Source organism: Calypte anna, chromosome 7 (assembly GCF_003957555.1).
Source record: "Calypte anna isolate BGI_N300 chromosome 7, bCalAnn1_v1.p, whole genome shotgun sequence".
Lineage (NCBI taxonomy): Eukaryota > Metazoa > Chordata > Aves > Apodiformes > Trochilidae > Calypte > Calypte anna.
The window spans coordinates 7709310-7725798 of NC_044253.1; the positions used below are offsets into that span (position 1 = coordinate 7709310).

Sequence of the window (16489 nt, forward strand, 5' to 3'; positions counted from 1 at the left end):
TGATTAAGCATCATTAGTTTCCTGTGTGAAGAAAATATTACACACCACAAATAAACATTAGCCTAATTCAACATGAAACAGTACCTTATTTCCTAAAAAAAGGAAAGGGAAAAGCTAGAGCTCAAACACTCCTGAGGTACTTGTTATCACAGGGCAGCAGAGCCTACCAAAGCAGTTCTGCACATGTGCCACCTAGAAATTAACAAAGAGACTTCCCACTTGATAAGAAGAGGCTCTTGCTGAGGATCAGATAACTGGGTTCCTTGACAGCCAACTTTTCTATAACTGTCTGACACAGTTAGGCCAGTTTCAGCTACTATCACAGGATAGTGAGGCTTAAATAAAATCAGAGAGCACATAGACTGATAAAATTCTTACTTTGACTGCTTTGCTCCTGCTCTAAAAAGGACAATAGCTTGTTTTTCCAGAGGCTGACTCACTGCTGCTGGTCATACAAGCCCAGAAGGAAAGAATCACAAGTACTGAACCCAGTTGGTCCCTTGAGATAAACATAGGCTGGATCTGTAGTGACCAAGAAAGGTAAACTGAACAATAGGCCTATGTTTTCTCTATCTGAAAGTAAATAGATAAGATTGCAATTCATGCAATAAGAGATTTAATCAAGAAAAAGGCAGAAAAAAAAAAAGCAGGGGGGAAAAAAAAAAGTCAAATCCTGAAACATGACAGGAGTTACACCAAAGAGGAAAGTAATTCATTCACCAAGGAACCAGCACTTCAGCATTCCAAAAGTCTTTACTCACTTTTCTCCACATCACTATTATTACTGCCATTTTTTTCAGTTGGCAAATCATGAAACTTTACAGGAACATATAAAGGTTCACTCTGAAACAAATCAGTATAAGTAAAAATATCGTTAAGCTGGATAATTAAATTAGAAGTAGAATTAATGTAGCAAATTAGAAAACTAAATAATGAAAAGCTTGGTTGATATTAAGACAATAAAATTCAACAATATTGTTTTGCACACAGTGGATAGGCTTGTCAACAATGTCCATACATAGTCTATATTTTATGTTAAACATGCTGGTAAAATGCAATACCTGGGTGCTTTTGTGTACATCCTCATAAACACAAAACTCATTCCCAGAAAATTCAGACCCACTGATTTAAAGCTCACATATAACTCATCAAAATCACAAGCATTTCATTAGATCTATATCTTCTGGCTAATGATAAAGTAGGAACATAAAATAGAGAACACATATACAAAAATTAATATCTATTCATTTCCTCCCATGACCCTAGAAGTACATGAACTAAAACTGAAAGTCAAAAAAACCTGTGAAAGGAACTCCAGTATATAAGGCACTTAACAGAAGTTTTAATTGTTTAAAATATTTTTAACAAGACAAGTTTTAAACTGCTTGTTTAAATTAAATTAATAAACTGTAAGAGTAAAGTAACGAAAAAGACCTGGCAGGTGCATTTTCACTGGGCTCTTTGTTTAGGAGCAGAATTTTTGGGGATGTTTAAAATAAGGCAAAATTATCCAAGGTTAACAAAGAATGCTGCTTCTAGAATCAGATGACCTTTATGAATTGAACAGATTAAGATTTTATTCTTAAATGTAGATAAAGTGGGGAAAAAATCCCAAAGAATAACATTAAAAACACTTCTGAAAAACAGTTCAACTCTTCATTCAGTATAAAATACCCCTACTGTATTACAGGGATGGTACAGACTTTAGAAGTTCTATATTTTGGGTATAATTCTGCATTTGGCCTCTAATTTAGGTATGCAGATAAAGCAGCAATCTGCTATCAACAGGGGCATAACAAGTCATTTATGCAGGATGAAAATCTTCACAAAAATGCCATCTGGCAATGCAACTTATCAGCAGAATACCACTAGTGACATTTGATTCAGCAAACAGTAGTCACTCTGTCCACTGGAAGGAAGAAAGCAGTCCACTTCTCTTCCAAAATGCAGTGCAGGATAACAGTATGCAAGACAGTCAGAAACTGAATGATTCTGTTGTGGATTTTAGTCTTTGAAACTGCTTGGCTTTACCACTAGCTCACCACATTTTGCTTTGGCACCTACTGAGATGAATATGTAAAGGTTTGGGGGTTTTATAACAACATAAATATTCCTTTCACAAGCTACTACAGAAATATGCAAGTAAATGCTCTACTGAGCTGAGAGCCTGTATTTCCCATAATAAGCAATGCCATTATCTGCAGCACTTATTAGTAATATTAAAGTTATCGATTCCCTTTGCCAAAAACTATTAAATTTAAACTTGGCATATTTTAAAAACATTAAGACAGGATAAAGGAGTCATGTTACTATAAGGCATTGACCTTCACAAATGAAGGCACTTACCAAAGAACTGTTTACAGTGTTATCCGTTGCACAAGCAGCAAAATAACCTTCAGCATCTGCAAACTAATTACAGAAAAGCCTTAAATGGAACAATTTATCAAGGCAGAGTTGCTAACAAATGAAATTTTTTGTATGATTTAAAATTCGTTTTTCCCATAATTCTATTACATTCCCTGCTCTCTCCAGCCCTTCTCCCCAGTAAACAAGAGGGGTTACAATTTGAATAAATAATTTCACTAATTCCTTGGAGAACCCCACTGAATTCAACTGAACCTGGTTTCAACATAGGATCAGGCTCTTAGATGCCCAACCTGTGAAGTTCAGTCTTAGTGAGACATGCTTCACTAATTATTGTGCAAGTATTAACAATAAGCCTCATTTCTTCTTTGCATAAAAACCTGGAAGTCTGCCTTAGTTTTAACAAGACTTAAATTAGGATGAGGTCAAGGATCATTTTTTCTCTTCCTTTATGCATTACTAGCCCTCTTCCCTGATCTGCAGCTTGCTGTTTAAACCATGCTGCTAAGGAATCTATTAAGCAAAGCCTCTAAAATGGAAGAGGGCTTAAAAGTCAGCTCTGTTTACCTAAGCATTCATTACTGAAGTAAAAATCTATAAATATATAATTCTTGTTCCAGATTAATAGACACGAGACATTTTAAAGGCACTTGTGATAATTACACAATTGAACATCTAACTGAAGAGACTGAGCACTCTCCCTCATTGCTGTGCAGCTCCTGTTCCCTCTTCTTGGGCACAGCACAGCTTGAGGGGCAGTTGTCAATACAACCACTCCAGTTCACCTGAGGCAACAGCCCCTTAATTCTGCTCATCTGCTCAGACCAGGAACTTTCATCAGTGTAATTGCTCTGTACAACCAACCATCCTTTAGCACTTTTGTCATCCTTGTCATTACTGCCACCACAGAACCTGAAAACTCTTATTTCCTGATTATCTTATGAAAATCCTGAGCAGCATCCTCTAACAAGTGCCACACAACACACAGATAATTTATATTAAAGGCAGAGCTACAGAAAATTATTTCAAGGAATCAGCCAACTCCAGATGTTTCATGTGTTTAAAACAAGATTTGTTTAAAAAAAAAAAAAAGTTTAGGGTTTTTATTATTTTTAGTTTTGTGGTGTTTTGATTTTTTTAAGTAGATTGATTTTTTTTAATTAATTTGGCTTAATGTCATGTAACACTTCAGTTATTTAAGTATATTACACCTACAACTGTCACTATTAGTTAAGTTTAATATGTCCAGAAGAACTCAAGTTAATCTCTTTGATATGAGCCATTTTCTTCTAAAAACATGTTTATTAACAGCCTGCTCTTGGTTTCCATTTTCTGTTATTTTAATGTGAGATTATATCAGGCCAAATGCCTTGCTGCTTCCTGAGTCCTGCTGTTCAGCATTATGAAATGCTGGCACAAAAAAAAGAGGCATTCCTGGAATTCTAATTTTCCTGGTAAAAACGTTTGTGTTTCTGTAGTATGATGAAAACTTCACACTCCAACACAAACTATGCCTAGTTCTAGAATAGACAACAGAAGGTCACTCATGCAAAAAAGCTATAAAAATTCAGTATTAACAACAAAAACACAATCCTATCACCTTTCTGCAAATAGTTCACAGTTCTGACAGAGAAAAAAACAGTAATAAAAACAAATTACAGAGTTCATATACTGATTCTACTGGTTACAAATGCTGGGGAAGTAAAAGGGAACCAAAACCCAACAGTGGTGATGCTCACATGCTCTTCTCAGAAAGAATTATCTTTTTTAACTGTCCAAGATAAAATCGGGTAGACAGGCCAGTGGTCTGGCCCAGTAGAGCATTTCTGATGATTCCTGATGAATTTCACATTTCTTTTTCCTTTCTTTTCTTCCTCTCACAAGACTACAATTATGATTGCCATGTCATTCTGTGCAGTGATTCTGTTTATAACTGCTTTTCTGAAAGGATTGTTTCACCCATATGTAAACTTTGCCATTCTCCAGTCTCTATTTTAAGTTTCTTCTGTACAAACATCAGCAAATATCAAAACATCTTCATAAAGATAAAACACTTACAAAAGCTGCATGCCTTCCACGAAATCCACGAGTACACTGCTGCCTCCATGGTTTCCAAACAATAAATCCCAAGAGGTATAGAACAAACATGGATGTTTTTGCAAATGTACTGAAAAAAGGTTTGTTGTACTTTGTAAAAACATACTGTGGAAAGAAAATAATTGCAGTATCCAAAATTACCAATTAAGTGAGAACTCACAAAATGAACTAACAGGTTTAAGCATATAGTCAGAACAGTCTGGTTCCTAAAATGACAGTGTTACCAGCAGTGGCCCCTTCCTATTCTGGGGGTGCCCTCTCCCAAGCTCTCTTAAATGTCACCAAGGCAGCACTGAGTCATTTTGCAAGATACAAACACTGTCACCAGACTAAAGTTACTTATCACTTGTATCTAACCATGCAACACCTTGATAGGTAACTAAACTTTATTAACAACTGCACAGTAAACACAAATTAGAGAATATTACTTTGATTAAGTAACATTTCATTATCAATACTGACTTTACCAGTTCATTGGGAAAAAATTATATTGCTGTAATAATATGTTCAGCACATTTTTATATGCTTACCTTCAAAACTGGTAACAATGACAATTCAGAAACCTGAATTTTACAAGCGTGTATTAAATAATCAGTTTCCACTACTAAAGCTCTCTTTTAACTCCTAAAATTTAACATATAAAGTAAATACCAGATCAGTTTCAAGATGATGAATATATGAACTGACTATGACCAACTTGTCTGCAGTTACAGGGCTTAACTCCACGAGTCTTTTGGTCCTAGACTTCTAGATAATCTGAACTATAATCTACCACACCTTGCAACATTCTATCTCATTTATTAATTCTCGGGAAACATACAGCCATCATTTTAATCAATATGGTAATATACAAAATGAGCTTCCTCACTACAGTAGTTCTGAGGTTATCTTGTTTAATTCTTAAGTCCTCAGTAACACTTTCTGTCTCGAAAGCAGCAGTCACCAAGTTGAGCTTGTTCATAACTTCCAGAGTGGATACACTTTAGTTCACTAACTCGAAGGATATCACCTTCCCTGTATTAAAAAGGTGAAACATTACAACACTCAGTGTCTGAGTGACCACAATTCTGCTGTGTGTCTCTTAACCAGGTTTTCATTTCCCTGTTAAGGTGCACAGATCAATACTTACAGAAGTGAGTTCTGATGAGGCAACCCATATCACATCAACCAGGAGAAGAATGACAATTCCTAGAGCCATTCGCCTACGCTGAGTGGATGAACTGCTCTGGGAGCTCATTCGATTCATGACAAAAACCCACACCATTTGTAACCTATTCAACATTGATAAAGGAATAAAACCCAAGAGATTATAAATGGTGATCAAAAACAAAACCTACAAAACAAAAAAGACATGGGGGGAAGGGTTTCACATGTACGAAATGGACTCAATATGGCATGAAACACACATTTACTTTTGCTAATGAGATCTTCAATGGATCAGTGTGAGATTTTCAGAGACAATTAGAAAATACACTTGGGCTTTTAAGGAATTTATCAACTGTTCTACCACTGAAGTAAGCAAAAAGAGGTAAAACATACAATGCCTTTCTGGAATTTCTATGCTCTGAATTCTGCAAAATTTGAAACCACTGCACTTTGGTAAATTCAGATACTCCAAGCTGACAGTAGAAATTATTTTGATGTGTTGTAGTATTACAATACATCCCTTCTGTGAAAAGTAGGATTAACATATTTAAACTTAGGCATATAATAAATATTTCTGAAGACTTAACAGCACATTTGTGGTAATTTTAAGCCCTGAAAGTGTGAAGTGATTGGAGAAAAAAAACAAAAACCAAACCAAGGAATATTTAATGTTAAACTCACAAAATTAGAATACACATGCACTTGAACACAAGATATATATATATATATGTGGTAATTTATGAAATAGAGGCATGGACATATTCTAGTGAAAATTTATCAGACTACAAGTAAGCACAAGATGCAACAGAAAGCTTTGCCCATTAAAAAAAAAAACAAAAAAACAACCAAACAAAACAAACAAATAAAAATTCATAATTATTTTGACTGTGCCTTGGTTTGTTATGCATCAGAATGACCATTTAAGAACACTTCATATTGTAAGAATCAAAATTACAGCAGTAAACTAGCTTTAAGCTTATCATCTAGTGCAAAGGTCATACAGACTTGCCAGATATTACAACACAACCAAGTCTGGATTTTGACACACACAAACCTATTTTCCTTTTCACATACAGACCTCTCAGCTCCTAGAAGTCCTACTTCAAGGTAGTAATAGAAAGGTCTCAGTTTGAGCAATTCTGGTGAATTATCAGAAAATGGGTTTAAATGTTTATGCCCAGCTGTTTGTACATGCTCAAGGAATAAGAGTGTAACACAAGATAAAATTCTGAAGACAGCTTGAGTTGCAAAAATTGGTATTAGGAAAACTATTTGCAGCCAAAACGTTAAAATTTATGCAGGAGGTGAGCACCACAGCATGATGTAAAAAGAGTAATACCCAACCTTCCTTGCTTCTCCTTCAGGAGGCTGAATACTTCTGCTTTATTCAACACACAGAGTAAACACAAGAAAATGGAACTGATATTGTTTGGGTTAGCCAAAAATGGGATACACTGTGACTTTAGAGAGCTTAACTTCACACAACTTGAAATAAAAATAAGTATTAACATTACTGAGAACACTAAAATTGTGCTAAGAGAACACTAAAGGACTTTAAAAAAACCAAAACAAACAAACAAAAAAAAAAAACCCAAAAAAAGAAAGGCAAGGCAAGCAAGCTTTTAAAGATGTTGCTGGTGGTTTCACTCCAAAAAACTAAAAGATTGACTGGACCTACTATAAAAAATGCACTGCTCATGAGCATACCAGACCTATTTGCTTTCTTATATCCATAGACTACTAGATTATTCCAATTTGTTATATAGCTTTACAACTGCTCACTAGAAGACCTAGATTTAAGAAAACAAAGTTATGATTAAAAAGCTTCGAATAGAAGTGACAGAGACTGATGTCTCATTCATCAACCTTCTCGTGCTAGAATTTTCTACATGCTTTCTAGAGAATCTCAGTAAGATACACATATGGTAGTTTTATGATTAACATTGACTTATTTATGTATTTATTTTAAGAAGCAATTTATTAAGAATTAATTTGCTACAGATTACATAACACATCTTGCAATTTACCATCACACATTCAAACAGAACCTTCGACAGAATTCCTCAAGGAGCCTTTATGGAGCCAATTCTGACCTGCAGTAAGCAGAGGCAGACTGCCTGGCTGATGCAGTTCAGTGGTTTAAATTACAATTTGTTTTATCCACACATGTCAACACAGAAACACAAGCTTTTAATTATGTAGAAAATATTTATGAAGGTGACAGTGCCACCATGTCTTAACTCAGGAAGCGACAATTTCTTTTTTCCAAACTACCCTATTCCTTAGGTTAATCATTTGACTGTTTCATTTTCTTTAAAAAAAATTAAAAAAAAAAAAAAATCAGCAGGCAAAGTCCCTGAAGTATAATTATACCACTAGAGCTCTGCTTATATATTCCATGTGTGGGCATCCATTCTGGGTAATTATTCTGCTTTTCTAATAAAAAGGTGGGACTGACAAAAGAAAGCAGAAGTCTGGAAGCTGGGAGTGGCAAAGTTCTGAAAGACTCAGCAAGAATTGGCAGCTTTTATGTGATGCAGAATAAAGAAAAACATTTGTTCTCAAAGAGAGAATAAAGAAGGATATTATCTTAAACCTGAGTAAGCAAAAAGAAAGGGGTTTGTGCATGAAAGCTTATAAGGGAATTTTCAGGTTTTATTAATTGCTTTAATAGATACTACATATTATAATCCACAAATTTGGCTTCATTTTATTATGACTAATAGCCTACAGCCATTAAATTAAGTTATATATAGCCTACAAATTGTTCCTGTGCTCACATAATATATATGTATATATAGGAAATGGAAGCTAGGCAAAGAGACTTCCAAAGGAGCCAGAAGAAAAGAAATCTCATTCCTTGTCAGGCTACACATGTCAGTGTGACACATGATCAGTGGTTCAGAATGCCAGCACTGGGAACCACTCCAACCTTCCAGCAGCTCTGTGCTTCAGGTAGGAGGGGGAGAGATAGCTGGAGACAGGAAGGCACTGCAGCAGCCTGATCAGTTTGACATCTCCACATCACATGCTCACATCTCTGGCTCTGAGGAGCTCTGAGATCTTTTGTTCTCACCACAAGCTGCTTCAAACTGAATACCACGGGCACAGTGTGCACAGCAATCCTGCACAGAGAGTGTGCACATTGTGTAGTTACTTAGTATTGTACTCAGCTTGTCTACCTTAGCCTTGTACAAATCCCTTGCTTTAAGATCCCTTAGCAGAGGGGAAATAAAGGATACTAGAACATGTAGTACTTCTTTAAAAAGTAGTAACATATTAAGTGATTCAGAGTGTAAGTACACAATGCACCCTTTCTTTCTACCTCCAAACAGATTTTAAAATTCTATTTAAAGAGCCCCCCATTTACATCTTGAAGTTTTTTGTTTCAGTAATAGCTGCTATTACTTTCTCATCTGACTACAAAGTGTCTGTTTAACATTTCTGTGTGCCTAATATAGCCCCCTGCCTGCTTCTTCCCTAACAAGGAAAAAAGATAGACCTTCAAGCTGACTAAAAAAAATTACAAAGTAGCAAGACTAAAATCCCTACAAAGCAGCAAAAAATCAGAACCCTATTGAAACTTATTTTCTGAGTTTTAGGGCAAAATTTATACCTGTAGAATTTCACACAGGGCACAAAGAGCTACAAACTACTATCTTGAGATGGTTTAGACAGACACTATCCTACTTATTGACAAACCACTAGTGTGCAAGATTGAGTAGTGAAATTCAATTCCACACATTTCTTAGTATTTGGCTTCTGTACATTGACAGCAATGAGCTTTGATAAAAATTAACACAGAAGGAACAAGATTTATTCTTCTCATACATACCTTTCACAATAACAAAAACAAAGAAAAAAATGCTAACAAACTTCACACATCATGTCAAAGTGAAGACAGTCTCCTAAAAAGGAAAAAAAAAAAAAAACAAGGCAAAGATTGAAAATTTTATATTAAGCACTTCACTTTGCAAAACATCTAAAACTTCAAGATCAACAAATCCACAGCTCAAGTCCTAATTGTTAAGGCCATGCAGATGTAGAACTTTAAGAAGTGGTAAACATCAAAAATGCTAGCAGAACAGCACTGAATTGCAAGAAAACAGTATTATTTATTATTTTTGATACTTCAAAGAATAGGATACCTTATGAATTCAATCCAAGAAGCTCACATGAGAAGGAAGAAGCTGATGATATTAATTTATAAATTTTTAAGCTACACAGAGAAAGGCTGGATGGGGCTTGGAGCAGCTTGTGGTCTAGTGGGAGGTGTTCTTGCCCATGGCAGGAGGTATGGAACTAGATGATCTTTAAGGTCCCTTCCAACCCAAACCATTCTGTGATTTCTCAAGCCTACATTCCTAAGCAAAGAATTTAAATGCTGGAATTAGGAAAGAAGTGGCAGAACACTCTATTCTTTTTTCTTAAGGCTCTTTGGCCTTAAAATAATACAGAAAAAAGACAGATCCACATTACTTTTTGTAGAAGCCCAGTAACTTTCCTTAATTTGACAAAGTATTATCACTGTATTCAAAAATAAAATATTTTTTTTAAAGAATTACTCTTTTCATTTTAAATTCAGATACTGTAAAAACATTCAACAAAACCCACCTGTGGGTTTGTAATATAGGGAAAGAAACACTATAAACAAAGGACTTCAGAAAAAATGTTATACTAGACCAATAAGAAATCCATCTAATCTGCAAATATTTGCAAATCTGGATGTTGGCAAGTATGACGTGCTCAAAGAAAAAAAGGCACAACAAAACTGGAACTGACAACCAAGAATATCAAAGCCCTAAGTCTTCCTACCAGGAAGTGATGGATATTTTAATCTTTTTTTCTTTTATCCTTATATGAAATCTTGCTAAGCTCTGGTTCAGGGCTATCCTATATCAACAGGAATCATAAAACCAAGTATCACTAAGATAACATTCAGTTGCTTACTTTTAGTCCCTACTTAATCCATATGAGCTATACTTAAGTAACCAGGTGCATAACTTGAACCTATAATTCTGCTATTATGCAAGACATGTCTCTTACCCTCTATCAGAATGCAAGATCTGCAGTAGGCTGACTGGAGCTGATTGCACAGAATGATATTCAGTGCTTATTAGAAATAAAGAACCCACGCCAGGATAAGGATAAAAATATTATAACATCTTATGGCTAAAATGAGAACTGTACAAGACACTGCTCTGGAAGAACATGGCTTCACCCTTACAAAACATCAAGTGCACAGAGTTCTGATAAATTTAAGCCACCTGAAGACATGTAAGGCTGAAACAGAAATGGTGGTTTAAAAGTAAAACAAATAGTCTGCCCTATTTAGCATAGGAGAAATGTCAGTGTATGTTTGCTTTCTGTTTCCATTATTAGGAAACCAAAATTATACCTTTGCCTATTTAATATTCCTATATATTGCCTATAACTAAGCCTATTTAATATACCAGTTGTAATTTGACATTTGAGGGAATCATCATTTAAAACACCTTTCTTAATATCACTATAATTTTCAGCAAATAGAAGTCTTTTATTTACCATTTAGCAGTGTTAGAGTTGGAGTTGTCATCTTGGAGAACCATATTTCTGCCAGTTACATGAAGATCTGCAAAAAGAGACATAAAGAATATACTTTCCTCATCATAACACTGTATTGTGTTTTTAAGATGTGCCAGTGCCCTAAATCCCTTAAGCTGAGTCACCACTTTAATTCATGACACACAAATATTAAAAATGCTCTCACTAAGTTGTATACAGCATATGTTCCTACATTAAAGCTAACAGCTCAAGAGTCTGTCCAGTTCTGCTGTTCTGAAGATGCAGTAAGTGACTTCTTAGGACAGGATGGGTAATTCCACTACTGATATCTGCAAATACAATAAACAATGCTCCAAGTGTAACCTTGTTTCTAAAGCACTAAATGTTTCTTCCTGCAGATTATGACTTTTTTTCAATTTAAAAGTTCAAACCTTACAGTGCAAATTATATGAAGTTCATAAAATACTAAATAACTTATTGCACTGACAATTAGGGAAGATAACATTATGAGCAGAAGAACTGCCAAATGCTTGCAAAACAGAAGTATTGCCTCTAACTGTTCTATGAGGAAAACAGCACCAAAAAAAGGACAGCATAACAAGAATAAATAGGAGACCCAGAACAGCAGCTCAGTCACAAACCAAGTGACTGAACAAGCCAACTTGAAATTCTTCCTTCTATTTACTCAAGATTATTTCATATACAGTCTGAAAGATAACATACCAAGATTAGGTTTGCACAGAGAATAAATAGTTTTAGTTTTTCCAGTTATACTGGCTGCTCCAAGAATACAAGTTCTGGGATACAAACTACCTCCCCTTCCTTTAACATTTACTGTCATCAGGTGATTCTCATTTATTACTTGATTACTTTCAAGATAGGATAAACAGGGACATTGCTTTAACTCTAATCAGGCAAGAGCTGAAAATAAACTGATGAACATTTTAGACTCACCCTACTAAATCTGGAAATGTACATTAAAGCAACATTAACACAACTCTGACCTCCACTCAACTTTCAAGGGTACCAGAAGATGAGAGCAAAAGCAAGAATCTTCAGAAGAGATGGAAAGGTGAGCCTTATACAACATGACAACTAAATTCACCACAGCCCTGTCATCTTTACTCAGGGAAAGTTGCCTTTCCCTACAGTAACCTGTAGGCTATTGGGAAGAAAAAGAAGCAAAGAAAGAAACTGAAGCTACGTTTTTCAGGCCTGTACCAAGTACTGAAAGTCAACATCACCATTCCTATCTAAATAAAAAGTTATACAAGACCAAAGTTTGCAAAGAAATCATGCTACTTTTAGTACCAAAATAAGAGAATTCAGTTCTCCATAAAGATATGTTTCAGGAATCTGTCAGTGCACAATATAACAGTCACACTGTCAAACTGCCATGTCACAGCTGGATCCTGGTACCTAAGGAACAAAAGGAACACTTGAAAAAGTCTCCTATTCAATACTCAGACAAAATTTGCCTAAACAATATAAATTTTCTTATAGAGCAATATAGACACAGTATGCAGTATGCATATGATACATTGCATACTTTGGAGTCTTTACCAGCTACCAGAATATCTAAGCACATGCTTCTTTCATTCACAAAGCTTCCCAGCATGACTAAACCCTGCTGGGGCACCAAGATCTAGGACCACACAGAAACAGAAACAAACATACTCGTTTCAGGTTAGCAGAGTGGAAGTTGACAAGAGGAACTCACATTGCCCTCCTTAACCTCTTCCAACAAAAAGAGAAGAAAAAACTTAACACCAAGCCACCAAAGCCTCTTTAGGGTTACCACATACAATGCAACCTCCAGCCACTAGTAGCTACATTTAACATTGGCTAAGAATTACAAGTGACACCCATTTCACATGCTCCTAATCTAATCTTGTCTGGTGCAAGATCTAAACAGATCACGCTTTGTCATAGGATAAACAGCCACAGATAATAACAAGAACAGCAGCCTTCAAAACTACACATCAGTCTTTCGTCTGAAAGCTCAGCCTCCCGGGCATGCTGGAAATCAGCAAAATCACCACGTTCAGAAACGTGATTTTAGAGCGAATGGGGTCTCCTTCCTTCCTTCCTTCCTGACGACGGGTATCTTTGGGGAAAAGCTGCAGTGGCAAAGAGAAGGAAATGAGCAAAACTCCTTAACACACTCAGAAAAAAATTGGACGCCTGAGGAGGAAGAAATACGGCTCAAGCCCTGGGGATCACAGAGGATATGGCAAGGAAAACAAACACAGACTACTACAGGGGTAAAGAGAGGTGTAGCCGAAGCAGGGGACAGCAGCCACCTCCTAGCACCGCAGGCGAGGCAGGGCAGAGCTCGTCACCTCCCAGCTCGTTCCTGGGAAAGCGGAATCCTCCACACCCCCCCAGCTGCCCCGGGCAGGGCGGGCACCCCCGGCTGTCTGAGTCAGGGAAAGGAAAGAGCTTTCTCTACTACTGCTCACACAAAAAGGTGCAGGACGGGGCCGAGGTCCGGCAGAGAGAGGGAGAGAGGGGACAACACACGCAGCCTCCCAGCACCGCTGGACGCTGGCGGGACACGGGTCGGGTCACACGGCCGGGAGCGCCGCCGCCATGGCACAACCCGGCCCGGCGGGAGCGGGCGCGGCCCCCCCCGACCACCCGCGACGTGAGGGAGCAAAGGTCCCTTCCCGCAGCCAGGCGGGGCCCGGCCTCGTCCCTCTCAAACCCACGGGCCGGTGAGCGGGCAGGCGAGGCCTTCCAGCCGCCACAACCCCGCCGGGGCCAAGAAGAGGGAGAAGGGCAGGAGAGGCGGCAGAACCCACGCCCGCCTCCCACCGCCTACACCCGCTCGGGGCTCCCCACAGCCCTCTCCCCGCGGCCGTACCTGAGAGGCCGAGAAAGGGCCCGGCGCTCCGTCCGGCGGCGGCACCGCCCGCTGCACTGCGCTCCCCGCCCTCTAAGATGGAGCCGTGCGCCGAGAATCCATCCCCGAGGCCGCGAACCAGAGAGCGCCCGCCCCGCCCGCAGGCCGCAGACATCGATACGCTCGGCCGGCCGCTCGCCACCCCTGCCTGCCGAGAGCCCGCCCGTGGCACCGGGAGCGGGCGGGAGGAGGAGGAGGAGGTGGTGGTGCTGGAGTGGGGGTGCTGGGAGGTAGGGATGCTGGGGAGACCTCCGCCTTCCCCGCCCTGACCGGGGAGATCATGGCGTAGTCTGCTCGTACATTGAGCGGGGTCTGCGCTGGGTCTGGCCCGGAGCTGTTTGAGGGGCGGTGAGTGCGTTCCTGACCGGCGGGAGTGAGGAAGGACGAGCCGCTGCTACATACAGTGGGGAAAAAAAACCCACATCAAACCAAAAATCAAAAACAAGCAACCAAACCCCCCCTGCCCCCCGAATAAATAAATAAATAACAAAATAAAACAAACAAAAAAACCCCACAGGGTTTCGGGGAGACCTTAGAGCACTTTCCTGTACCTGAAGAGGCTTCAGGAAAGGTGGGGAGAGACTTGGTACAAGAGGGTGAGGTGACAGGACAAGCGATAATGGCTTTAAACTGTAAGAGGGGAGATGGAGGTTTAGACGTAAGGATGGAAACCTGCACTACGAGGTTATCCAGGGAGCTTGTGGCTGCCCCATCCCTGGAAGTGCTCAAGGCCAGGTTGGCTGAGGCTTGGAGAAACCTGGTGGGAGGTGTCCCTGCCCATGCAGGGGTTGGAACTGGATGAGCTTTAAGGTCCCTTCCAACCCAGACCATGCTATGACTCTATGAAAAGTCACCAGTGGGCTGTGGAAAAGGGCAACAACTCCCAGCGAATCCTGGTTTCCTGCAGACCATGGCTCATTCAACAAGACAAGAGGGCATGCTCTTAAGTTGTGCCAGGGGAGGTTTAGGTTGGATATTAGAAAGAATTTCTTTACGGAGAGAGTGATCAGGCATTGGAATGGGCTGCCCAGGGAAGTAGTGGATTCTCCGTCCCTGGAGATATTTAAAAAAAGACTGGATGTGGCACTCAGTGCCATGGTCTAGCAACCGCAACGGTGGTTCAAGGGTTGGACTCGATGATCTCTGAGGTCCCTTCCAACCCAGCCAATTCTATTCTATTCTATTCTATTCTATTCTATTCTATTCTATTCTATTCTATTCTATTCTATTCTATTCTAATTCTATTCTATCCTGCTTAGCCCTGTGTGCTGGGGCTGCCCATCCTGCAAGAGCACCCTGAGTAAGAGAAGGGCTAGAATAGCTCTGGAGGAAGAGAACTTCCTTTGGATAGATAACCCCCTATCTAGCATTTAGACAGGTTTTATTTCAAAGCAGTGAGATAAGAGGTAAAAAAAAAATACCCAAAAAGATAGTGGAACAGACACCACAAAGGAAGAGCGAGGAACTGAAGAACTAGAGATGGAGAAGTGGGATGGAGCTGGAAACTAGTCTGTCAAAAAGAAAGAAGAAAGAAAACCCAAAGTGAGCAAGACCATTGAGAAACGTCCTAAAATGCAGTGAGATGGTGGAATCTTTGTTTCATAGTTACTATAGTCTTTATGCTCTCTGATACAAAATCTCACAGGACCTGGGAGTAGTAGCAGCAAGTTAAATCCTCAAACTAGATTCCAGCTTCACTATCCACACACTTTTAATACCATAAAAAAGTGAAGTTGTATAGATGTATAAGCTACATTAAAGCACAGTTACCTTTGAGGTGTGTAGGCTGTTGACTTACCAAGCTGTAAATTATAGGCAAACTTAAAAATATCTCAAATAGTAATGGTTAAAATAAACTAGCATAAGCTGAGATGAAATTGCAAAATCAGGTTTTGATTGGTATTGTCAGTTCTGTAGTCCACATTACCTCCTTGTAGTCAGTGGTGATCAGTATTTAAGAACTGAACTCACACCACCAACCTAGAGTTAACCAGTGTTGCAGATTATTCAGTATTCACCTGCTGACATAAATGCATCCTTTTGCAAAGTTCAACTATTTTGAGGATTTTATAATAGAAACTGCTTGGACACAGTAGGAAACAATGTAGTAAATACAGATTAGTGTAGTAAATACAGATTAGTAGTAGTAAATACAGATTAGTGGAAGGGTAAAGGATATTTAATTGTAATTAGGTGACATATATTAAGTGCTATTCACAATTACAAACTTGAAATAAAACAAGGTATTTTTCCCTTCCTACAAGTTAGTGACTCAAGAGTTCAGTTACCTCTTATATGTTGTGAATACATTACATTGTATCATTATTAGATGAGTGTTATCATTGAACTAGAATTATTTCCTGTATATAAATAAAAGTTACATCATAAGAAGATCAGAAAAACATTTCAAGAATTCTGATCTGAAACCGGTTT

General features: G+C 38.5%; 1 protein-coding gene across 5 annotated transcripts in view; it reads right to left on the reverse strand.

Annotated features, from left to right (window-relative positions):
• Positions 1-14149, reverse strand: part of SLC35F5 (solute carrier family 35 member F5) — a 31784-nt gene extending 17635 nt beyond the window's left edge. For 2 of the 5 annotated variants that reach the window (XM_030453860.1, XM_030453861.1), the window contains exons 1-7: positions 14018-14149; positions 11152-11218; positions 9443-9515; positions 5591-5732; positions 4423-4566; positions 2347-2409; positions 762-843 (exon numbers count right to left, since the gene is read on the reverse strand). In XM_030453860.1, coding sequence (XP_030309720.1) covers positions 762-843; positions 2347-2409; positions 4423-4566; positions 5591-5725 — 424 coding nt within the window. In that variant the 5' untranslated portion in view covers positions 5726-5732; positions 9443-9515; positions 11152-11218; positions 14018-14149. Of the gene's footprint in view, positions 1-761; positions 844-2346; positions 2410-4422; positions 4567-5590; positions 5733-9442; positions 9516-11151; positions 11219-12462; positions 12571-13190; positions 13216-13613; positions 13700-14017 lie in introns of those variants that run through there. The other 3 variants (XM_030453863.1, XM_030453862.1, XM_030453865.1) reach the window with 3 other exon arrangements.
• Positions 14150-16489: the final 2340 nt, after the last annotated feature.